This window comes from Martes martes (genome assembly GCF_963455335.1).
Source record: "Martes martes genome assembly, chromosome: 1".
Taxonomy (NCBI): Eukaryota; Metazoa; Chordata; class Mammalia; order Carnivora; family Mustelidae; genus Martes; species Martes martes.
Window position 1 is genome coordinate 92,680,908 of NC_137888.1, and position 24,788 is coordinate 92,705,695.

The 24,788-nt window shown below is 37.7% G+C and overlaps 2 protein-coding genes across 8 annotated transcripts in view; one reads left to right on the top strand and one right to left on the bottom strand.

Annotated features, from left to right (window-relative positions):
- Window positions 1–1,125: 1,125 nt before the first annotated feature.
- Window positions 1,126–3,832, bottom strand: ACTRT3 (actin related protein T3; the record flags this gene model as incomplete). The annotated part of the gene is made up of 2 exons (XM_080819174.1): window positions 2,777–3,832; window positions 1,126–2,044 (listed from the first exon to the last, which is right to left on the bottom strand). The coding sequence occupies exons 1-2, from the start codon at window positions 2,974–2,976 to the stop codon at window positions 1,126–1,128; spliced, it is 1,119 nt and encodes a 372-aa protein (XP_080675300.1). The 5' UTR covers window positions 2,977–3,832.
- A 2,209-nt stretch (window positions 3,833–6,041) lies between these two features.
- Window positions 6,042–24,788, top strand: part of MYNN (myoneurin) — a 39,753-nt gene continuing 21,006 nt past the window's right edge. For 3 of the 7 annotated variants that reach the window (XR_013968256.1, XR_013968257.1, XR_013968259.1), the window contains exons 1-8: window positions 6,042–6,650; window positions 7,481–7,777; window positions 12,634–13,427; window positions 14,168–14,327; window positions 16,899–17,077; window positions 17,957–18,040; window positions 19,050–19,136; window positions 20,816–21,136. Coding sequence is in view for 2 of the 7 variants with exons in the window: in XM_080827751.1 (XP_080683877.1) it covers window positions 7,512–7,777; window positions 12,634–13,427; window positions 14,168–14,327; window positions 16,899–17,077; window positions 17,957–18,040; window positions 19,050–19,136; window positions 20,816–21,078 (1,833 nt within the window). In the remaining 5 variants the exon portion in view is untranslated. Of the gene's footprint in view, window positions 6,651–7,480; window positions 7,778–12,633; window positions 13,428–14,167; window positions 14,328–16,898; window positions 17,078–17,956; window positions 18,041–19,049; window positions 19,137–20,815; window positions 23,513–24,788 lie in introns of those variants that run through there. The other 4 variants (XR_013968258.1, XR_013968260.1, XM_080827751.1 and 1 more) reach the window with 3 other exon arrangements.

Sequence of the window (24,788 nt, forward strand, 5' to 3'; positions counted from 1 at the left end):
ATCCATATATGCTGCCCCTAAATTCTGAGGAAAGGGCATTGCATTGGGTTTCAGTTCCAGCTGTCTTTCAAGCCCAGCCCCAAACCTAAGTCTACTAGAAAGTCTACCATGAGCCTTCAAGGTATTTTCCCTCCTTTGAGCCCCCAGAGCATTTTATATTTCTCTGAGAACATTAAATCACTTCTATCCAGTATTATTATAATTAAGGTAAAAATTTCACCTCTAATTCTAGACTGCTGGCTTCTTAAGGAAAGGCTCTGACTCCTGATTGAGCATTCATTGCACTTAGCACAGTGCAGTGTATAGAGCAGATACGAAATACTTTGAGTTATGTTAACAGTCCTGTCATTTCTTCTACCATTCATATCTAGTTTGATACCAAGACTTGTCAGTTTTTTGTAATTTCTTCTTTTTAATTCCTATCGCCTATAATCTTGAGTATAAAACTTGACTACTTTATATCTAGACTAATAAATTAACTGATCAAATCTCCAGGGCCTTCCCAGTCTAATTTATCTTCCAAACTACAGCCCCATTCATCTTAATTTCCTGCTTTTCGTCTTTAATTGTTCCCCTCTGTCCATGGGACATTTAACACAAAGACGTGTTCTTAGCCTGCTCCCTGTGAGACCTTTGTTTCACTACCACCAGTCTGTTAAGCGTGCTTTGAATATGCTTTGTTCATTCTCGTCCATAGACCCTGGCTCTTTTCCATTATGCTTTTCTGGATATCTGACCTCTTCCTCCTCCTCTACCACACACCCATCCTAATGCCACCCCATCCATGATGGCATACATTTACTATAAAATCTTTCCTCACAGCAACCTTCTTTCCATAAACCTTAAAACTTAAATCTATATTGCTTATTTGGCACACATGTTGTACTACAAATTGCTCTTTTTCCAAAGGAAATATAAGATCTCCAAGGTCAAGAATAGTTTCCTCTAGCATTTAATTTGGCTCTACTCAATGGTTTACTTCACCATTATTTTCCCCCAACATAGAAATGCAAGAGACATGGACAGTCCAATAATTCAAATACTTCCTGTTCCCCCAGATACTTATAATATACAGTTTTCTGTCACAAATACTCAAAACATTTTTTCTAACCATTTTATCTGTATTCAGAAGCATCTTTGATGTACTATGTTGGGTCCAACTTCTTTAAACTCTGCCTCGGTGATCCACATGTCCTGGAAGGCAGACAGGGATGCAAGAATAGAGCCTCCCATCCACACTGACAGTTTCCTTTCTGGGGGAGCTGTAACCTGCACAGGCGTATTGGCAGGTACCATATTTGCTATATCTTTAACTAGCCGCTTGTCCAAACCAGGGAAAGAGGTTGATCCCCCAGCAAGGACAATATTAGAGAAAAACGAATTCCTCAGATCCATATCACATTTCATTATGCTGCTGAAACACAACTTATCGATGCCAGGGGTATCAAGGTTCATAAGATGTGGAGAGAAGAGGGCCTCTGGACAATGAAAGAGCTGGTCATGGAACTTGATCATCTTCCCATCAGGCAGGTGGTAAACTTTCTCTACAGACTCAGGATTCTTGGCCATTTCCTCTTCATAGTTCATTACCACATAACAAGAGGTTTCCTTAATGTCTGCAACAATCTTTCTGTCTGCAGGACTAAGAAGCATGATGCCATGGTCCTTCAACAGCATCATGAGGTAGTTGGTGAGGTCAAGGCCTGCCAGATCTAGCTGCTGGACACCATGAGGCAGACAGTAACCCTCGAAGATGGGCACACACTGGGTCACCCCAGCACCTGAATTCAGCACAAAGCCAGTTGTGAAGCCAGCGGCAAAGAGAGCCAGCAACCCTTGGATGCACATATAGAAGGCAGGAACCTGCAAATGCTCAAAAAAGACTTCAGTGATCTGTTGCCGGTTCACCAGTGGGGTCAGTGCTGGCTCAGTAATCAAGACTGGGCCATCACAGGCTTTTAGCTTCAGGTTATGATCATAGATATGCTTCCACATGATTTCCATGTCTCCCCAGGAAGTAACCAGACCACGCTCCACTGGGTAGCTGTAGGAAAAGCAATAAGATAAATGGCAGCAGGGTTTTTTTGTTTTGTTTTGTTTTGTTTTTTGTTTTTACAATGGCAGCTTTTAATTTTTCTAGGGCAGTGACTGCCAGTCAGAAAAGGTAACTGCCAGCAACAGTTAGCATAGCTATTCCCTTCCTCTGCAATTTTTGTTGATTTCCATTTTTCCCCCCTTTAGAAGACAAATAATCTTTTTTTTTTTTTTTAAGATTTTATTTATTCGGCAGAGAGGGAACACAAGCAGGGGGAGTGGGAGAGGGAGAAGCAGGCTTCCTGCTGATCAGGGAGCCCAATGAAGGGCTGATCCCAGGACCAGGATCATGACCCCAGCAGGAGGCAGACGCTTAACGTCTGAGCCACCCAGGTGCCCCCACAAGAATCTTTTTTTTAAAAATCAGGGAATCTTAACATAATAGTACAGTTTTAAAATCAATTAATGAAGAAACTCACATGATAAGGGTACTATGAATTAAGTGATATTCTTAATGAACTTATATTTTATGAATAACTTTATACATTTGAATACATCTGTTTAGATACCGAGAGCAAGTAATGTTCACTCTTAGACGTTTAGTACCCCTTGGAGATTTGTGGCCTGCACCAGCCGGCTGAAACTTTCCTGTTCCCCGCTTCCATATCCTCGCAACTTTGAGCCCCTCATCTGGATTCCCCCTGCCCCCACGTGGGTCCTGCCTGCTGGGAGAAGGCCATACCTGATGGACAGTGAGTGTCTTCTTTCCTGCGCCTCATCGCCCACACACAGTTCCAGCGCGCTCTTGGCCTCCCAGTTCTGGCCTTTGGCTCGGCCGATAATATTCGGGTAGACAAACTGGGGTTCCCGCGAGCCAGCCAGGCCCGCCTTGATCGTTCCCGAGCCGTTGTCGATCACCACGGGTAGCTGGTAGTAGCTCATGCCGCCGCCGCTGCCTCCTGTCGCCTGGCCACACCGGCCGCCCTGCCTGTGGGCTGCGCCAGGGGGGCGAAAAGTGCGGGGCGCAGACCCTGGGCAGAGTTAACAGGCCCACCGCCTGGAACGTCGCGTCACAGAGGCCCCGGCCTGCCCCACTAGGCCTGCGCCCTGGCAAGTGCGCGCAGGGGGCAGGGAGAGGCCTGGCCCATTGACTCTCCAAAGTAATGCCCACCGATTGCCTCTCACAGGGGCTAGGTCACTTGCCACCCCCTGGAATCCAGGGATGCCAGTATCAGGAAAACCCAACTTTCTTCCCTGAAGATACAAATCTAACCCATTACAAGTGGCTTTCTCTAATACCTGAATGGGCCACGAAAACAATTTTCTTTTCCAAAGCCTTTAAATTCTCCCTAATAGGCATCTGTCCAGGGGTCTGTGGAAAGTTCTGCAATGTGCCCTTGAAAGTAGGAAAAGGTGGTGAGAAACAGAGGAAAGTTGTTGGAGAAGAAGCTGAATTTCAGAAGAGCTTCTGAAACCCTCCTCAACTTCTGAAAAGAAAAAGGAAAAGAAATGCTAGGATTTAACGTGGGTTTTATACAGATGAACAAAGGGGAAGGGAAGGAAAAATGAAATAAGGTTAAGACAGGGAAGCAAACCTTAAGACACTCTTAAATATAGGAAACAAATTGAGAGGTGCTAGAGGGGAGAGGGGTGGAGGGATGGGATAATTGGGTGATGGGCATTAAGGAGGGCACATGATACAATGAGCACTGGGTGTTATGTGCAACAGATGAATCACTAAATTCTGCCCCTGAAACTAATACTATAATATATGTGAACTAACTTGAATTTAAATAAAATCTTGAAAGAAAAAAAAAAGTGTGTTTTATATACTTTTATTATTGTTTCTATATAATGGGCAAATACTTTGTTGTGTTTTTCTTTCCTGCAGTTTCTAAGCAAAATGTACTCAAAACCAAAATGGTAGAGTCTTGCTTTTTTTTTTTTTTCTTTTGATTGATTGATTGATTTTTAACAATCTCACCCGGTTATCCCTCGTGTGATATGGAAGGTCATTCTCATTTCCTAAAAATATTTGATTTTTACGCTTAAGGACGTGTCTGCCTGTTTGCAAGAAAAGCGATATTCCCTCGGTCATGTGAAGTTCAAGATTAGAATAATTGAAGTACACTGTGTGCCAAAAAGTGCATCTTGGTGTCTGAGTTTTTTTATCCCCTTAATTCTACACGCTGTGTAGAGAATTTTAAAAACAAGTAGGCAAGTTCGGACCTCTGGTTGGTCTATGGAAGCAGGGGAGGAAATTCAAAAGCTATTGGCCTGTCCTTCCACCAGTGGCTGAAAGGGTCAAGTTACTAAGTAACAGAGGTGGCATTTGGTGCTGCAAACCACTGCAAGAAGGAGGACTTCAACGAAGCCCCGCACTTGCCCGGAGCTTCTCAGTATTGCGTGGCGGGGAGACAATGCCAAATAAAACATTTCTTTCCCACAGAAGAGAGTGTACCCAAAGGACCCAGTGCCTGGTTTCTGCAGCGGTCCGTCACTAGGGGCCTTGGGGGGGGGGGGGGGGAGCGCACGCAAATTCCAACTTTCAAAATACTTTCAGCATCACACAATTAGAAGTATAGTCAATTTCCCTTTTCTGTTTTTTGTTTTGTTTTTCTGTAAAATCTACTTTAGTACTGCTTAAGTGCCCAGAATTTCATGGTAATAAATCCATATCTAGGCCATTCTGAGGCTTAGGAGCTAGCGAAGTTTCCGTAGTGTAGTGGTTATCACGTTCGCCTAACACGCGAAAGGTCCCCGGTTCGAAACCGGGCGGAAACAACCGGTGCTGTCTTTTCCTTTCTTTCCTACTGGGTTTCCCCAAATATGGCCATGCCATTTTTACCAATCTAGCATTTTAAAAGACAATCTAAATACAAACTTGTGGAACAGCGTAAATTTGAACTTTCGCCTTGGTTATTTTATTCAGCAAATGTTTTCACTGGCCACTTGAAACGCAGAAATGTTTCAAAATTAGAAAAAAAAAAAATTCCAACTCCCAAACCGCTACTGATAAATATTATGTACAACCTAGAGAGGAGCTCAAACATGGTGTTAAAAATTGTTAGCCCTGTTGCCTCCTGAGCACTCTTTGTATTACAAGTCATTTAATTTTCCATTAGTTTTCCCCTTCAGATTGCAAATTCCCCTAAACGCCAAGAGACCATATTTTACTCATGCTATTCAAACTTGGTGTCATGCTCAACACCTGGTAGAGACTCATAAATATTTCTGAAAATAAACTACTGAAAAGGGTTCCGACAAAATATAAAAGAAATCAGAAAGATGAAATCAAGAACCCAACTCAACTTTTTCTCTTATAAACATAATGATAGTGACTTTATCCACAAATATGAGTTTTACAGACCAGAGAAAAGAAGCTAAAGAGCAAACAGAATGTTATTGGAAAAATCTCGGAAGAAACGAATAAATTCCAGTTGCTGTCCTTTAAAATGAAGTCATAAGTAAATATCCTAAAGTCCTGACACAACTCTTTTTTTTTTGTTTGTTTGTTTGTTTTTTAATATTTTATTTATTTGGCAGAGAAACAGCCAGGACAGGAACAGGAGCAGGGGGAGTAAAAGAGGGAATGCAGGCTTCCCGCCGGGCAGGAAGCCCTATGCGGAGCTCGATCCCAGGACCCTGGGACCAGGACCTGAGCCGAAGGCAGACGCCTAACGACTGAGTCACCCAGGCACCCCTGACACAACTTTTAACAAGAAAAAATGAAGTTTTGTTTTTCTGAGACTTATGATGCCCACCAAAAACTAGGGAAAAATTCACCCTAACATATTAACATATTAACTAACATATTAACGTGTGTATGTTACGCAGATATCTGGCATCCTTTTCCTTCACTGTACAAAATCTGAATTCGATGTAAATCATTATATTAAAATTTTTCTGGTCCAGACGCAGAACCTCTTCCGGTATAAAGCCCACCTTCCTGCAATGTTGCGCGTGCCCAGTGTACCCTACTGCTTTGCTCCGCTTTGCTGCATCTCAGACTTGTAACAGGTAAGGATATCCTGGAAACTAAGCTGCAGTCGGCTGATGCAAACCAAACCCAGGGGGGTCCCAAGAGCTCTCGGGTACGTAAACTGAAAAGGGGTGATCTGTCTCAGCTTGAAAATCTCCTATGGCCAGGAGCGTAAGTACACAAGCTGCCTTCACTCGCGGGGTCCCGAGGAAGGGGAGGATGATGGGAGAAGAGGAGGAACTACAAGCCCCAGCATGCAGTGCACACTCTGGCTCCTGGAAAGAGGGCCTCCGACCGCGGGCGGTCGGAGAGATGCTGACGGCCGACCACAATGTTCAGAATGAGGAAGACAAGGGCAGCGCTGTGAACAAGCCTTAAGTCCCGTATTCATGACGTTTGCGGTTTCGCCGGGGGCCCTAGTATGCTGAGGAGTGGAATTTCCGGACCAGACTGGCCGGTCCTCGCCGGCCTCGGACCTCCACAGTCCCAGAGCCTCCTGCGTTTCCATGGGACGCCCGGGCCGGATATGATGTCTTCGTAGAGAAAGAAGGAAGAGGCGGAGCGGGGCGCGGTGACGTCCTTCCAAGATGGCGGAGAGAGCGTGAAGAAACTGTTCCCCTTTGGATTGCTCTAGGTGAGTTCTTTTTCCACCCCCCAGATTGCCAGTCCCACTCTCTAGACACTGGGCCATCGGAGGGCACTCTTCTTGGAGTTCCAGTTAAGGTCGGGGAGAAGGTATTAACGTGAAAAGCTCGGGGAGGCAGCCCGGTGTTGGCCTTGGCCACAACCTCTGCTGTGGGAACTAGATGTAGTGGGAGCTGGGCGAAGGGCGGCGCGGCACAAGCCGGGAGACAGTGGCTTTGGTTGTCACTCTCCGTTGCGGTCTGGAATCGAGAAGTGGGAAGAAATGGGGTGTGGCTTCCTCCGGGCGAGTGACGGAACCTTGACAACTCTTGGCTCTGCTCATTCCCCGCGCCTGGGCACCCACTTCGCGTCTTGAAACAACTGTGCACTACGGAAACTAACAGCTTTCGGTGATTTCGCCGTGTTTTTTCGCCATCTGCTCAAAGGGGGTCATTTCTTAGTGGTTTGTTAAATTTTTTCCCCAGCATGTGTATGCGTACTGAGCTCGAAAATCTGAAGGTTCTACTGCTGCAAAAGCGTGAAATTTTGCGGTGCCTTTTTTCGGTCATGCAAGTGTTTTCATTTATCGCCATTTATTTATGTGTCCAAAGGATTGTATTAGTTGTCCAAGATGTAACATAGATAGACAGGAACTTACCCTTCAACATTTTAAACTATCCTGTTTGATAAGAATTTTCGTTGGGGGAGGCAGTAAATGAGAACTGACTTTGTTTTTGTCCATGTTCTGTCCCATGTCCCTTCTCCCCTTACCAATTGCTTGGGTGAAATGTTTGATGAAAACTTAGGGTTACTGACTTGCTATTTCTTTTTGTCTTTTAGAACAAGGGTAAAATTCCATTCTGATACCAAAATGCAGTATTCGCACCACTGTGAGCACCTTTTAGAGAGACTGAACAAACAGCGGGAAGCAGGTTTTCTTTGTGACTGCACTGTAGTGATTGGGGAATTCCAGTTTAAAGCTCATAGGAATGTGCTTGCCTCATTTAGTGAGTATTTTGGTGCAATCTACAGAAGCACTTCTGAGAACAATGTCTTCCTTGATCAGAGTCAGGTGAAGGCTGATGGATTTCAGAAACTGTTGGAGTTCATATACACAGGAACTTTAAATCTTGACAGGTAAAGTACACATTTTATTTTCACTTTTAAAAGCTAGTCAGCGGTCTGTAGGGCTAAAGTATACTTGTATTTTTTCCATTCAGTCCCTTAACTTGGAGTCTTCATATAGTCATGTGTAAAATGCTATTGTTTTTAATAAAGAAGTCAGTATTACTGATTTGGGATGAACAGACTGCATTTCTTAAGCACAAAAGGTGGAGGCGTTAATAAGATTAAAGCCTTGTTTCTGACACATTTGTTTTATCTACTGAAATAAAGCCTGTGATTTCAGTTACGAAAACGTGAGGAACATAACACAATGAATTCTAAGTGAATTCCAGTTTCTTTGGTCTTTATGTACCTCTGCTCTTCTCCCTCTCTCACTCTGTCCCCTACCTCTTTTGGTGGAGGTAGGGGAGTGTAGATGAAGAAAGAGGGATAAGCCTCTGTGTTCATTTAGTAATACTCCCATTTCTAACCATAGATAGCAATGTGCAGGACCTCTTCCTGATCTTGTTTCAGGAAAATAATTTCCTTGGAGTGTAAATGGCAGTGGTTCCTGTTATCTCTGTAATGCTATCAGTACTAATGCTTAAATCAGATCCGAGGTGCTAGAATGCTTTTCTGAAATGTTTAATGCTCTCACTGCACTAACAAGAAGTAGGTTCTGAGGAATTTGATAATGCAGGTGCTGTGTGTCTCCCATGCATAGTGAACTACATAATTAGTTTAATACTAATGCATTTATTAGTTGTGGAGTGACAGGTGGAGGTGAAAGCAAAACCAATCAAATTACTCCTGTTTTCTTTATCTCTTATGAAAGTGTGAACATGACTAGATCATAATCTGACATGAAAAGATTATGGGCTTTAGAGTTAGGTCTATCCTGTCAGTCACTGTGTCTCTGAGCAAGATGCAACCTCTGAGGGCCTCAGTTTCTCCATCTGTAAAAGTGAGATGGTAATTACTACCTTGGTGTTACTGTAAAGATCAAGGGTTTACTTGAAGGCCCTCCTCCTGATGAACATTAGTTTCATTTATCTTCCCTTTTCTACTCTCGTCTCCCTATAACTCCACAATTTTTGGAGAAGAATTAGGAAAGAAGCCAAAAGGAAACACCTGAAATTCTGCCACCCACTGATAATCATTGTTAACATTCCGATTAAATATTTTTTCATTCTTTTCTAGATGATCTCTCTCTATATATATATACACATACACATTAAGCAGAATCCTTCTCTCTTTTTTACACTGCAGCTTATTGTGGAACTATACTTCTTTAAAAAGCTAGAAGCAGGATGTTCCTTAATCCTTTTGAAAAGAAAACGTTTGTACTGTTTGGAATTATTTTTAAATTTTGGGGTGATGACATCTTTGAGTCAGTTCTGTATGAATTGATTAAAGGAACAGACCAGTGTCATAGATTAACCCACATGACCGATTATTTAAACTTACTGAATAGTTGACTCTACAGGTGCCTCTTATCTAAATATTTAGAATATGTAATATAAAATAACCATAAAACTAGTGAATTTTGGTTGATCTTCAATTTAGTACTTTCCCTTTCTCAATTAACTTTTCCAGAACAATCTTGAATTGATTTGAACACACTGAAGAGCATCTTACTTTGAGCCTTCATGCAAAGGACCAATGTGAAAAGAGCCAGATTTTTGCTCAGTCTTTTTTGGTACATACCTTTCCTGGGAACTAGTTGTTTGAGCCCAGCCACAGATGTGAGAAGGCTTACATCAAAAGTAGAAAGTCTGTATATAACTTAATGATTAAATTTAGTGAAAAAAAAATAATTAAGTGGACTCATGAGCCAGATTTCCTTGATCAAATCTTAGTTCTAGCACACTGTGATCTTGTACAAGTTACTTTCTTTGGACCTCTTAGCCTTCATTTGTATGTAAAATGAATTATTACAGATTGCATAGACATGTCCTAAGAATTAAATGAACTGTTCATGTAAAGTGTTAAGCTATACACCTGGCACGATGTAATTAAATGACTTTCAGTGACTGTTCAAAAGATGAAAGCAAGTTTGCAAGCACTGTAACTTCATGCTTGTAAACAAAAGCAGTTATTGATGTAAACAGATGCTGATTGGTTCTCTTAACCGTAACTGAGATTATAGGCTGTCTGTGAAATAGATGAATAATATGTATGAAATACTGTATCAGTACTGAACAATTAATGTGCCACTCAGTGCTAGTTTGTATTGGTCTTAAATGCTACCAGACCTTGTTATGTGTTTGGTGGTTCATTTTATGGAACACTAAGGCACAATTATAATTGGAGGCCTTAGTATAATGAGTGATAAATTTGGTTTTGTTCTAGTGGTATTTCTCATTTATTGTAATTTAATAATAGACTGTAACAAAATTAATAAACGTGCTTAAGGAAAAGCATAACATTTTTAGAAAGTGTTAATGCTACTGTATATATGGCAAAAAAAAATACTTTGTATAAAAGATGAACAAGATTGTGTTTATATTTGGAGCATTTGTGCTTTATCTTTGCAAATAGAGAATTAACTTCATTATAAAGATCATTTGTTATATATTCCAAAATTACAACTGAGGGACATAAGAAGTCTTTAGATAATGTTTTCTTATCTAGGGGAAAGACTCCGTTTGCAAGTAGGTTATATTCCAAGAGTTTATAGTATGTTTAGGAACTCGAGGTATATTTTCCCAGAAAAGAAAATGTTCACTAAACTTGTGATTAGGTTTCCAAACTGGCCTATCAACCTACTTAATCTGTAATGAGCTGAAAAATGATTATGTATATGATGAAAGGCAATTTTTTAAAAGCCACTGTAATGTTAAATTAAAAAAGAAGAAACAGGGACACCTGGGTGGCTCAGTCGGTTTAAGCATCTGCCTTCGGCTCAGGTCATGATCCCAGGATCCTGGGACTGAGCCCTACATTGGGCTCTTTGCTCAGCAGGGAGCCTGCTTTTGCCTGCCTCTCCTCCTGCTTGTTCTCTCTCTCTGACAAATTTTAAAAATTCTTTAAAAAAAAGAAGAAAAGAAGAAACATACAGGTGGCACTTGAAATAAAGAAGTTTTCATTAGATGATGAGAAAATGGATAGAGATCTGTAGATATTGTAGTATATGTTTAAAAACCTGAGTGATTTATGACACTAGTTAATTTTTTATTTCAAATTTTACTCTTGTTTTAAATAAGTATTAATAGCACTATATATTATCAGCTGTGACTAAAACCGTTTTCTGGTTTATACATATAATGGAGAGGGGACAGGGAAAATACATTTTTTTCTGAAGAGTTTAATATTATTTGGGGAAAATGGCAAGTAGTAAGATTGCTTGGAGGGTGTGTTTCTGTGTGTGTATGTATATTCATTCTCAGATACTTAAAAGGGTCATATTTTTATATTAGTACCTACTCAATTCTCAGATTTTTTTTTTTTAAGATTTTATTTATTTATTTGACAGAGATCACAAGCAAGCAGAGAGGCAGGCGGGGAGGGGGGGGGTGGGGTGAAGCAGGCTCGCCGCTGAGCAGAGAGCCCCATGCGGGGCTGGACCCCAGGACCCTGGGATCATGACCTGAGCTGAAGGCAGAGGCCTTAACCCACTGAGCCACCCAGGCGCCCCAACTCTCAGGTTTTTTTTAAATGAAGATTTTGTTTATTTATTTGAGGGACGGAAGGAGAGAGCACAGAGGAAGAGAGAGAAGCAGGCTCCCTGCTGAGCAGGGAGCCATATGTGGGGCGCTCTTCCAGGTTCCCAGGATCATGACCTGAGCTGAACGCAGACACTTAACCAACTGAGCCAGCCAGGCACCCCTCAACGCTCAGATTTTATAGCTAAGAAAATCAAAGTGCCTAAAGGTCCTGACTTAGCCTATGAATTCACCTTGTAATGCCAAAGCCAGTGCTAGAGTAATCAAACAATTTTTCTTTGCAATATAAACTTCTGAAGGGCAGGGACTATTTGATATTTCTTAATATCCCTCTTAGTGTACCACACATGATAGATGCTCAGTAAATATTGACTGGAATGTTGAACTGGGTGAACTTAAGTCTTTTTATATAATTCTAGTAATGACAGACTCTCCAACTAACATGAGTTGAGTAACACACACACACACACGTTGTTAGAGCTGACTGCATTCTTAAGTCTTTTTATATAATTCTAGTAATGACAGACTCTCCAACTAACATGAGTTGAGTAACACACACACACACACACACACACACACACACGTTAGAGCTGAGTGCATTCTAAATCCTTGTTCCTTCCAAGTGTAATCAATAAACCAGCAGCATTGGCATCACCAGCAGGTGTGTTAGAAATGCAGACACTTAGGTCCCACCACAGACCTCCCCACAGAATCTGAATCTACATTTAACAAGATACCTGGGTGACTCACAGGCATGGGAAAGTTTGAGAAGCACAGTTAAGGTCCCTCACAGGGGAGCATAGAAAGATGATAGGAAGTAATTTTTTAGACTCGCTGTTGTCAGTCCAGAAAAGATGGTTGTATCTGAATAGGCCTCAGGATGAATGGGAGGAGGCAGTAAGTTGCCAACAGCTACTTTTTGTGTTGCAAGTATTTTTTAAAACACACAGTAATTTTTAACATTTTATTTTCTCATAGTGGTACATAATGTAGTATGTAACAAATTGTTTACATCTTTTCAAGTTATGCAAAACTGGAGATTTTGCCTACACGTTATTCTGAATGAGTGTATGAATTTTTTTACATTTGTTCTTTTAGTTATGCCTTTTTCATCATTTTGCTGCATTAGGTCTTTAAAAGACATTGAAATTTATGTGCAGCTCTGTTTTTACAAATAGTTTTTCTTTGTTCAGAATATTGTCATTTAGCCTTGTTTCCTTACAGTTGGAATGTTAAAGAAATTCACCAGGCTGCTGACTATCTCAAGGTGGAAGAGGTGGTCACTAAATGTAAAATAAAGATGGAAGATTTTGCTTTTATTGCTAATCCCTCTTCTACAGAGATATCTAGTATTACTGGAAACATTGAATTGAATCAGCAGACTTGTCTCCTTACTCTACGAGATTATAACAGTCGGGAAAAATCAGAAGTGTCTACAGATTTAGTTCAGGCTAGTCCTAAACAAGGGGCTTTAGCAAAGAAGTCATCTCAAACTAAAAAGAAGAAGAAGGCCTTCAACTCCCAGAAAACAGGACAGAATAAAACAGTGCAATATCCCAGTGACATTTTAGAGAACGCGTCTGTTGAATTATTCTTAGATGCAAATAAAGTATCCACACCTGTAATAGATCAAGTTTCACAAAGAAATGATAATTCAGAACTCGAGTTGACATCAGTTGTGGAAAATACTTTTCCAGCACAAGATATTGTGCAGACTGTTACAGTGAAACGGAAACGTGGAAAATCACAACCCAATTGTGCTCTGAAGGAACACTCTATGTCTAATATAGCCAGTGTCAAGAATTCTTACGAGCTGGAGAGCTCTGGGGAAGAGCTGGATCAGAGGTATTCCAAGGCCAAGCCAATGTGTAACACATGTGGGAAAGTGTTCTCAGAAGCCAGCAGCTTGAGAAGGCATATGAGAATACATAAAGGAGTTAAACCTTATGTCTGCCACTTGTGTGGAAAGGCATTTACCCAGTGTAACCAGCTGAAAACGCACGTAAGAACTCATACAGGTAAGACTGGTTTGTGGGAGATAAAATTGCTTTTATACTGAAATAATATTTTTGTACAGAACATATTAATAAGCAGTGTTGACTGTTTGTGACCAACATTTGGTATATACTTGCATTCACAAATGCATGTTAGATTGTTGAAAATTTATTTGTAATTGTGACCAAGTATTTAATGGTTATTTGTTTTATTGCTGCTGATCATTCTGAAGTCCTAATGTTTGAGGTCGTTGTGCCATTTTCTCTCATAGTTACAATAAACACAAACTTGATTCTAGAGTGCTAAGTATTTAACAGAAACAGAGATTAAGAGAACTGATAAAGAGAAAAAGTAGTTACAACTCAGGACAATTCTCAGGCTTTGCCAGCCATCTTACCTTCTGCTTCCTAGACTGTCAACTTCTGAACATGTTTCTTAGAATTACACACACATTCATTCCTCAGCCTCTGTGTTTACCTTTGTTGGTACACTTAGATTTGTACATTTGAAGATTCAATGTGTATTTCTCTCATTGATCACCTTTCATTATTATGAATTGAGAACACTGATTTCTTTTAATTCTACTAATGTTTTCAATAGACAGTCCGCAAAAAAATCCCATTTGCTTTTTTACTTTAGCAGTTAACATTTTCTGAATACTGAAAATAGTACTGTTGATGAACTCTTTTGAAAGCGTATGTGGTTCAAGCAGCTCAAACAGTATCTCCTTTTAAATATAAATTTTGTTTGCTTGTTCTTTTAGGTGAGAAGCCATACAAATGTGAATTGTGTGATAAAGGATTTGCTCAGAAATGCCAGCTGGTCTTCCATAGTCGTATGCATCATGGTGAGGAAAAACCTTATAAATGTGATGTATGCAATTTACAATTTGCAACTTCTAGCAATCTCAAGATTCATGCAAGGTAAAAAAAAAAGCAATGAGTTGTTTGGTCTTTGAGTCTGTTATTCACCATAGTCTTTGTAATAGCCTACTTTATTAGCACTCAGGACAATAGAGTTCTAATTGTGGCTCCACCATTAAGTTTTCTTAGCATAGTCAAGGAACCAGAAGGAAGCCATGGTGACTGGAGAGGAATAAATAAGGGAGAGACATAAGATCAGAATGGTGATAAGGCATCTAGATAGTATAAGATTTTGTAGGTCATTATAAAGCTTTTACTCTTGAGATTGAAAAGTAAGTAATGTATCTTGTTTATATTTGAAGGATATGACTCTGGCTGCAATATTAGAAAAAGAATGTAAGATTGCAAGAATGGGAGCAAAGTTACCAGTTAGGAAGCTATAGATAAAATCCAAGTGAGAATGATAATGATACAGGCCAAAGTGGTAACTGTGGAAGAGATAAGTAATTGTCAGATTCTAGACATATCTTTAAAGGTAGAATAACAGATTTTGCTGCAGATTGGATGTGGGGTATGAAAGGAGGAAAGAAGAGTGGAGTCAAAGATAATTCTGAGGTTTCTAGACCCAAGCCTTAGATAGAATTACTATTAACTGAAATGGAGATTTGTGGATAGAGCAGTTTAAGATGGAGTAGAGATCCGAACATGTTAAATTTGAGGTGATTATTAGACATCTGAATGGAGATGTACATTGGTTCTGTAAGTCTGTAGTTCAGGGGACTGATTTGAGCTGGAGGTACAAATTTGGGAGTCTTCAGTGTATCGATAGTATTTAGGGCTATAACACTGAAAGAGGTCACCAGGGGAATGAATGTGGATAGAAAAGATATCAAAGTACTGAGTCAGAGTCAGTTAGAGGTGACTAGGAAGGAGCAGCCAGTCTGGGAGGAAAACCAAGAGTAGACTGCCCTGGAATCCAAGTGAAGGAAATTATTCCAGAAGGGAGCAGTCAGCTATGTCAAATTCTGATGATAGGGAGGTAAAGACTGAGAATTCACTGTTGAATTTAGTAGAGTGAAAGGTCAGCAGTGCTCTTAACAAAAGCAATGTTAGCAGAGACTAGTAGAGAATAGTAGATAAGAAAGTGAAAACAGTTGGAGACTTAAATTTTTGATAAAGGGGAGCAGAGAAATGGAGGAGCAAAAGAGGTCAAGGGTCTTTTTTTTTTTTTAAAGATTGAAGACTTCAGTATATTTATGCTGTGATACAATGGGATGGGAAAACTGAATGGTGAAGGAAAATACAGGAGTGATACGGAGTAGGAATGGGGGATAGGATAGTATCTTCATTATGCAAGTAAGAGTAGTTGAATTCAGATGAACGGTCACCTTCATGTTAGAGTTAACAGAAGAACAGCAAATAACATGAGTACCTCTATAGATAGAGAGTTGGGATGGTGGAAATTTTCTTCTGATTGCTTAAATTTTCTCGGTAAAACAGGAAGCAAGGACATCAGCTAAGGATGAGGATGGGTAAGGAGGTGCTGGAGGTTTAAGGAAAGAGTTTTAAAGATTGAGTGAGGGGTGGCTGGGTGGTTCAGTTAAGTGATTGCCTTCAGCTCAGGTCATGATCTCGGGGTGCTGGAATTGAGCCCTGCTGCTTCTCCCTCTCCCATTCCCCATGCTTGTGTTCCCTCTTTAACTCTCTCTCTGTCAAATAAATAAATAAAATCTTTAAAAAAAAAAAAGGCATGAATGGACAAGTGAAAATAATTGCCTGTGGTATTAGGGGCATACCTGACAACCATATAAAGATGATGACAATTTTTTTTTATTAACATGTAATGTATTATTTGCCCCAGGGATACAGGTCTGTGAATCATCAGGCTTACCAATTCACAGCACTCAACATAGCACATACCCTCCCCAATGTTCATAACCCAGCCACCCTATCTGCGCCCCCCCCTCCCCAGTTTGTTTCCTGAGATAAGAGTCTCTTATGGTTTGTCTCCCTCCCTGGTCCCATCCTGTTTCATTTTTTTCCCTCCCTACACCACATCTTCTTTATCCATTCATCTGTTGATGAACATCTAGGCTCTTTTCATAGTTTGGCTATTGTGGACATTGCTGCTATGAACATTTGGGTGCACGTGCCCCTTCGGATCACTACATTTGTATCTTTGGGGTAAATACCCAGTAGTATGATTGCTGGGTCGTAGGGTAGCTCTGTTTTCTTTGAGGAACTTTGAGGAACCTCCATACTGTTTTCCAGAGTAGCTGCACCAGCTTGCATTCCCACCAACAGTGTAGGAGGGTTCCCCTTTCTCCGCATCCTTGCCAACATCTGTCGTTTCCTGACTTGTTAATTTTAGCCATTCTGACTGGTGTGAGGTGATACCTCATTGCTTGGCACAATTTTTTGTTAACTCATTTTAGAACAGATGTTTTGATAACAACCAAAACATTTATTTTTGACAGTTTACATTGAAACTGTTAATTTTAATTAGTATTTTTGGTCTGTTAAGATGAAATAAAATACTGCGTGAAAATTGTATGAAAAATGTTTATTGCAGAGACTGGACCCAAATTGTTTTACTTACCAGCCTATAACTTTATATTTATTTATGAATAGGAAGCATAGTGGAGAGAAGCCATATGTCTGTGATAGGTGTGGACAGAGATTTGCTCAAGCCAGCACACTGACCTATCATGTTCGTAGGCATACTGGAGAAAAGCCTTATGTGTGTGATACTTGTGGGAAGGCATTTGCTGTCTCTAGTTCTCTTATCACTCATTCTCGAAAACATACAGGTAAGAATTTGACAGATGTTTAAAATAAGGAAAAGCTGTAAATAAAAGAAAGAAAAAGGGAAATTGAGCCCTTAAGGAAAATAGAGTATAGACTTTGTGTTGTATATCTGTTGCGTTTGTGCTTGTTGAAGCTTTTTGTGTTTGTGGTTTTCACATAAATACTAGCTATTAAAGCAGATTTATTTTCTAGAGTAATAATGGTGGTTGGAATTTTTTTATCATGTAACTTATGTACATTAAAATCAGATAGCTTTGACAGTATATAAACTTGAGTCATATTTTATGACCTTAGAAAAACTCCTTAGCCTCTGTTTTACTTTCCTTGGATAAAACTGTAGAGTGAAATTACGGGGTGAGAGTGGGTTTAAGTAGAACATAGATTTTTATGACTTCTTAGGACTTTTCCTATGCAGACATTCTACGATTTGCAAATTAAATGGATACTTGAGAGACAGAGTATCAGTTTTGAAGCAAATTATACTCAAAGATTTTCAGTTTTGATAGGGTACCTTTTAAAACAGATCTTTTCTAAATAATCTTACTCTTCTTAATATAGTAGATAGCAAGAATTAAAGTAATGGATTGATGAATTTTTAATCATATGTTTGTAATCATATAAAAATTGAACTTCTTGCCCAACTCTAGTCTACTGGAAGAATTTTGCAGAAATCAAGTTTTATTATATGAAAAGCATCAGGTTACATGAACAGTGTAAAATAATTACTAACGTTCATCTAAGTAGGATCACACTGAAGATACCTCTAAAATATAATATATAAAGAGGTTTTAATTTAAATTCAGGTTACTTTAGATTATTGTAATTGATAAATATTATATTGGTATAGTACACCACTTCGCTATCTTTTATTTTCCATCTAGGTGAAAAACCATACATATGTGGTATTTGTGGGAAAAGTTTTATTTCCTCAGGAGAGCTCAACAAACACTTTCGATCCCATACAGGTCTGTGTTTAGGGAGAACATATTATTTTTGGTTCTCTCTAATTTCTTTTTATATAAACCTTGACTTTTAAACCATTATGGACTATATGGTATCTAGTCATACTCTACCTATAGTAGTATTTTAATGTATAAATATTAACTTTTTACTTGTTTTGTTTTGTTTTTTTTTTAGTTATTTGGAGTAGTATTAATTAAATTTGGTCTAGAATTGTATAGACTTTCTAATATGCCAGATAATAATAGTTTTTAGATTAATTTGGATTAAGTTGCATAGGTGTACCAAGAAATGAAAAGGAATAGATTATATCAAGATAATATATTTTCTTATCAAATAGTGTTCAGTAAGCAAGTTTTCAGAATGAACTTTAGTATTGACATTTTTTTGTGATAGTATTGTGTAGTATGAAGAAAATATGGAACAAATTAATTTAAAGGAAAATGCCACCTTGAAAATGTACTGTTGTGACTTTTTTATTTTTAAAATTATTCCTCACGATTCCTATCTAGAATAATGTGAGCACCTAGTAGACATTTAATAAGCATCTGTTTTCTCATGCTCTTTGTTTATAAAGCATTGAACAGTTCTTATTTCAGAGGAATTACAATTTTGTAGCATTTTATTCTGTTTTTAAAGGATTTTCTAATTTGTAAGCTGCCAGAAAGCAGAAACCATAATTACACTTTTTTCCCTTAGCTGTTCCTCTTAGGGTCTAGCAGATAACTCGCACTCACTAAATGTCTAGTAGAATTAAAAGCGTAAGTTAAATTTCTGTTAATAAAAATACTCCATTTTCCTAGAAATGGGGATGCTTTGTATAATAAAGTAAAGGAGTGCCTAGTATGTATAGAAGTTTTCATTTCACTGTATTATAACCCAAGTGATTAAAAAGATCATCTAAAACTAAATTTAAACAGTATAGTAGTGTGTGCACTTTGTTCATAGACATTGATTTTTTTGTCTTAGCAGCTTCTAAAATATTGAGTTTAAACTTTTTAACTTGCTTTTCAGGAGAAAGGCCATTTATCTGCGAATTATGTGGAAATTCTTACACAGATATTAAAAATTTAAAGAAGCACAAAACAAAAGTCCATTCCGGTAAATATTTGTGTTTTATAAAAATTTGGTGCTCTCATATTGGTGCTATTCCTAAAATGTTGAGATGCAAATTTTGACAGTTTAAATTAGATATATATTTTTGAAAATTAGGTATACCCATATTAGGAAGGGAACTTTATAATTTGTAGATAAGTTCACTAAGAATTTCTTTCCATATTGACCTTCTAATAAACAATACTTAAAATATTTCCTCTTAAAAACCTGATTTATGAAGTTTCAAGAATGAAAGAATATAAAAAACATATACATATGTATGTATCATTATTCTCCGTACTAGAGTCTGGGTTACCTGGGAATTACTATAGTTACGTGAAGAAAAGGGGGTCATGAGCCCTAATCCAGAGACATATAAGAAGGAATATAATAGAAAGATATAAATGGAATAGGTAGCCCCAGATTGTTACATAGAAATGGAAAGACAGACTATAAAATTTTCAGTCTGTTGATTAAAATAAATCTTTGAAAAAGTTTTACTGTGTTTGTTATGATTGGAAACAAAATACTAGGCTTCTTCAGTGTGTAGAGAGGTTAACAAGTCTGATAGTGAATAGAAATATAATAAGGATTAAGTCAGTAACTTCTGAAAACTGCAGTGTTGTTAATTGAACAAACACGAAATGCCTTTACCTCCAAAGTACACATAACTGCAAGATACATGAAGTTGAACAAGGCACATTCTTAGTCCTCAAAGAATTTGCAATCTAGTGTGGGAGACCAGAAAGCTAAATAACTGTGATTACAAGATAAAATGTAGGGTACTATAGAGACACAAAAGTGTCAAAGAAGAGATAAAGTCTTTCTGTGGTAAGTATTGGAAAGGCTTAATTCTAGGGAACTTGAAGGTTGAAGGATGGAGATTGGAAAAAGAGCGTTTGTCCCAGGCAGAACATTGTAAAGGGAGTCATTGGGAAGTGCAGGTTACATTCTTGGCTGGTTGAGCTGAAGAGTAGTTTGGCAAGAACAGAGAGAATTATAATTTTATGAAAGTTAATGGGCAGTTTTGTCTAATGGAGACAGGGAGATTGAAATCATGTAAGTACTTTGGAGTGACAGGAGTATGGTAAAGCTCATGGAAAATTTGAAGTCAAAAGTGTATCATGGTCAGGGTGATAATCACTCCCTAAGTAGAGCAAAAATTCTCACTTCTGGAAATATACAAAAGTGTCATACCTCTGAACTTGAACTCAGAGAATAGTATGAACTACTCATTAATATGTTCAGCAAACAAATTTATTATGTGTATAGCACTATTATTAAGTACTTTTAAGGAATTAGAGAAGCATAACTTGATCTGTACCCTTAAGGAATTTATACTCTGGTTGAGAATTCAGGGCATACTGAAGTAGAATGTTCAGTATCAATAAGAGAGATGTTGCAAGGTAGTACATGAAAAATTGACAAGCGAGTGATAAAATAGATAACAGCTCACCCTAATCTAGAACAGTTAAGTTCATTTTAATTTCAAGTTGGTGCTTAAACCTAGGCTTGAGGCCCCTACTGGATTTGAATAGATGATGAAGGTAAATCAGTGTAAGAGAAACAGCATGAGTAAAAGGTGTGGAGGTTGGAATGCAAGTTCTGAAATGTAAGCAGATTTAGTCTGTGGGATTTTGTTTTGTTTTCAAAGATAGCCTAAATTTGTTTCCCTTCTATTTCAGGTGCAGATAAAGTTCTGGATTCTAGTATAGAGGATCATCCCTTGAGTGAACAAGATTCTATACAAAAAAGTCCATTATCAGAAACATTGGATGTGAAACCTTCTGATATGACTTTACCACTATCTCTTCCACTTGGATCTGAGGACCACCACATCCTTCTGCCTGTCACAGATAATCAGTCTCCTACATCAGATACATTGTTGAGATCAACTGTGAATGGGTATTCAGAACCACAGTTGATTTTTTTACAGCAATTATACTGACTTTGTGAGGAATATGGAGTTGCTAAGACGTCTCTGGTAGTAAACATAAACATCTCTGGTAAGGTGCATATATTCATATTAAATTACCATTCATTTGAGTTGTGACCATTATTTTTCATTCACTGAAGTAAACACCTGATGCTGCATCGTAACTGCAACGCTTGTTTTGATTTTTGGCTTTTATGTCTAGATTATAAACACAACGTGTTAAGGAGTGAATTATACTGTAATAGTACTATTTTGGATGGGTAAGTTATATTTTCTTTTAGAGCTGCCTTAATTCATTTTTATTTTGCATTTTTAAATTGCCTTTCATTTATTGAAGTGGAATCTTTCCATTTATGTGAGTCAGTTTTGACCTGTGGGATTTTTTAGTTTTTTTTCCCCTCAAAATTTAAGCAAAATCCAGGATAGTATCCAGCCAAGAATGTTGCTGTTACCAAGCCCCATAGATCAATACATAAACTCTGCGGGGAAAGTAAATTTTCATATTTCTACTTAAGAGAGTTTAGGTACTGAAAGACTTGTGCTATTTAATATATTCCATTGGAGGTAACTTTTCTAATGAATTTTAAAAAGTGTTTTTCTTAAAAGCTAGAAAACTGTATGTACATTTTTGTTCTTTTAGAATTCAGTATTCTGGAGAAAAGCAAGCATCAGTACTTTCGACTTAATAACTGAGTTATTCTAGGCTACTTTTGCAAAATGAGTTTTGAATAGATCATTTGATTTTTTTACCTTGTTAAAAGACAGTTTCAAAATGTGAGTCAGGTTATGTTTTAATAGGTTTCTAGATTACTGGTGATGAGGAAAATATACTGAGTTTTGAAAATTTTTGATAAGCCTCTCTTACACCTGTTATAATCTTTTTAAAATACTAAGCTCTAAAAAGAATTTTTTAAATATAAACTTAATACATACTCTAAATCACTTGGCCTCTGAATTGACACATTATAATTACATAAAGAGTTAAGAAACCAGCTTCAGTTATAAGTGAACATTTGAGTTATCAGAAAGCCAGTTTATTAACTATTTTATATTTAAGTTTTCTGTAAGTTTTGAGTTTTAAAATTTTATAAATTAAACCATAACATTTGGCTGTTGTCATAATTTCACAGTAGTCTTTTTCCTTCCTGCTGAATGTAGAAAGTAGAGTATCATTCTGATATTTAGTACCAGTCTTCCCCATTCCACTTTTCCCACATAATTGATTTATTTTACTACCTAATCTTTGGACATTAAATTATCAGTCCAACAGAGTCAATTGCTATACTGCTGATCAAACACCATGGTGACATTATTTCTTATTTCTGCCATTGCTTTAGCTGTGGCTTATTTGTTTTCTGACTTTAAACTACACCTATAATAAATTTAATGTGGGGTTTTTGGTATTGATTTCTTTAATTGTATTTTCTCTGGCATCCTAGTCAGAGGAACCAACTAGAAGAGGATATAGTAAAACTCCTTAATTCTTGTGGAGATTGTCACCATTTCCCAGCACAGTCAGCATTTTCACAATGGATTGCCACAACCAGTGGGACTGACTTAACTGAATAGACTTTGAACTGTTGCCTTTGTATAATAGACATCAAGCTTAGTATTTAATAATTTATCTATGAAATCTAATTATGCTTGTGTATTAATATACTGGTTTAAATACAATTTACAAAGTTACAAAATGTTCAACTAATCTATTCTGGCTTAAATTCAATAGGAATTTATTGGAATGTGAAGAAATTAAAGAAAATTAAAAGACTCAGCCTCTTTAAGAAGTCTACTGAAATGGAGAGGTTATATTTAATTCACATCTTCATTAATCCAAGCATCTAATGAATAAAATTTCAAAATCTACAGTGATGTCAAAATTTTATGAGAGCAGTAGTTACCAAATTTCCACTAATATGATAGTAATTAGCATTTTGCATAGATTAGTCTTCAAATTTATTATTTTTAATATTATTGGATTGGAATGGCTAAGGTTGATTTACTGTGCTTTTTCTTCATCACGTTATCTGCTTCATAGCTAAGATAATTCTATTTTAAATTGACATGGCTTGGTGCTCTTCCATAGTTAAATATAGTAAGTCTCGAAGGCTGAGGTTCCTGTCTTTTCGTTCTTCTCATAATGCTATACTCTTCTTTATCATAATGTGGATATATTTCAGTTGTATCTGGTATCATCCTAACACTCGTAATTACCATTTTAATTAAGCCCATTTTTAAATATATTTGTTACAATGCAGTTTGCGGAAGTCTATTCTTAATTAAATATAACTACATTTTTGGAAGTCTGTTTAGGATGTTGAAGATCTTACTGAGAAATTATTTTCTAAAATAATTTTGTATGTATTAGATTATTCCTACTGTATTGTTAGACTGTAGACTTTTAAAAAAGAAACCATAGATTATATATAAATGATTTTTTGCTGTTTTTAAATGGTATTTGTTTTATGTTTAATTTCATAGGTTGATTTTGATAGACAAGTTTTAGAAAAAAATTTTTTAAAGAAAAGGTTCTATCCGTTCTCTTGTAAAAGTAGTTTATCACTTCTGTATGTTTCAGTTCTGCAGAAATTGTACAAATGAGAGTAGTTGAAATGTACATTTATAAAGACAATGTACATGTTCTTGTTTTTTAAAATATCCTAGAATAACTGTTCTAACATTTGATGCATATCAGAAACATTTTAAGAATAACACTAGCCAAGCCCCACCCCTCCTTAGGCCTACTGAATCATACAATCTCTGGGATGTACATGCTAGAAAATCTCCACGGGTGTTTTAATGTAACCAGATGTTGAGAACTGATAGCCTAATGTTTCTTGGTTTTCTTTTGGGAAACATTTAAAATTGAAGCTCTTGGTAGGAATTTCCATCTTATACTCAGATTTTTGAGTCTTTAGAATTTACCTAGAATACCACCTAGTAAATTCTACATTTTTACTCATTTTTTATGAACAGTATGGAGATTTAGTTACTGGAGCATTAATTTCTTGAGACAGTGATATGGTTACTCTTTGATTCTCTGCAACCCCTGCCCCATTCATTCAAGAGAGATTTGGTATATTTGCTTAAGGAATTTGGTGATTATCAGGTAGACATAATAATGATCTAGAAATAGGGTATTTAATTTCAAGAAGAATATACTAAAGTAAACATCATGGATGTGAACATCTATTTGGATTAAAATGTCTGGCCAGTATTTCAGATACTGGAAAATTGAGATCAGGATACATAAACCTAACAAAGATAAGATAAATGCCACCCTTAAGTCAAACGGGAAAGATAGGCCTGACTATAATGGCAGTAAAACAAGGCATAATGTCAAGTATTAATGGGAGAAGACAAGGAAGGAACTACTGAGCAGTCAGTGAGAGTTGAATGGACAGAAAAAGGGCCATTGTTCCCCTGCATAGACAAACCAGAAGAGATGGATGATGGTGATGGGAAGGAATGTGCACACAGCTAACTGAAATAGGCCAAATGAAGAAAGTATGAAACAGGGAGGAGATAGGAGTCAAAGACATATCCAGCACTATGCCTGCACCATCTTACGTGAAATAGTCCTCTGTCCTTAACCTGTGCTGAAGGAGTAGGATTGGATAACTAGGTTTGTAACTCCTATAATCTCACACACCCAAGCACAGTTGACTGCTGAAGGGCAGGGATTAGAGGATTAGACAGCCACATTTATAACCTATGATTCCATA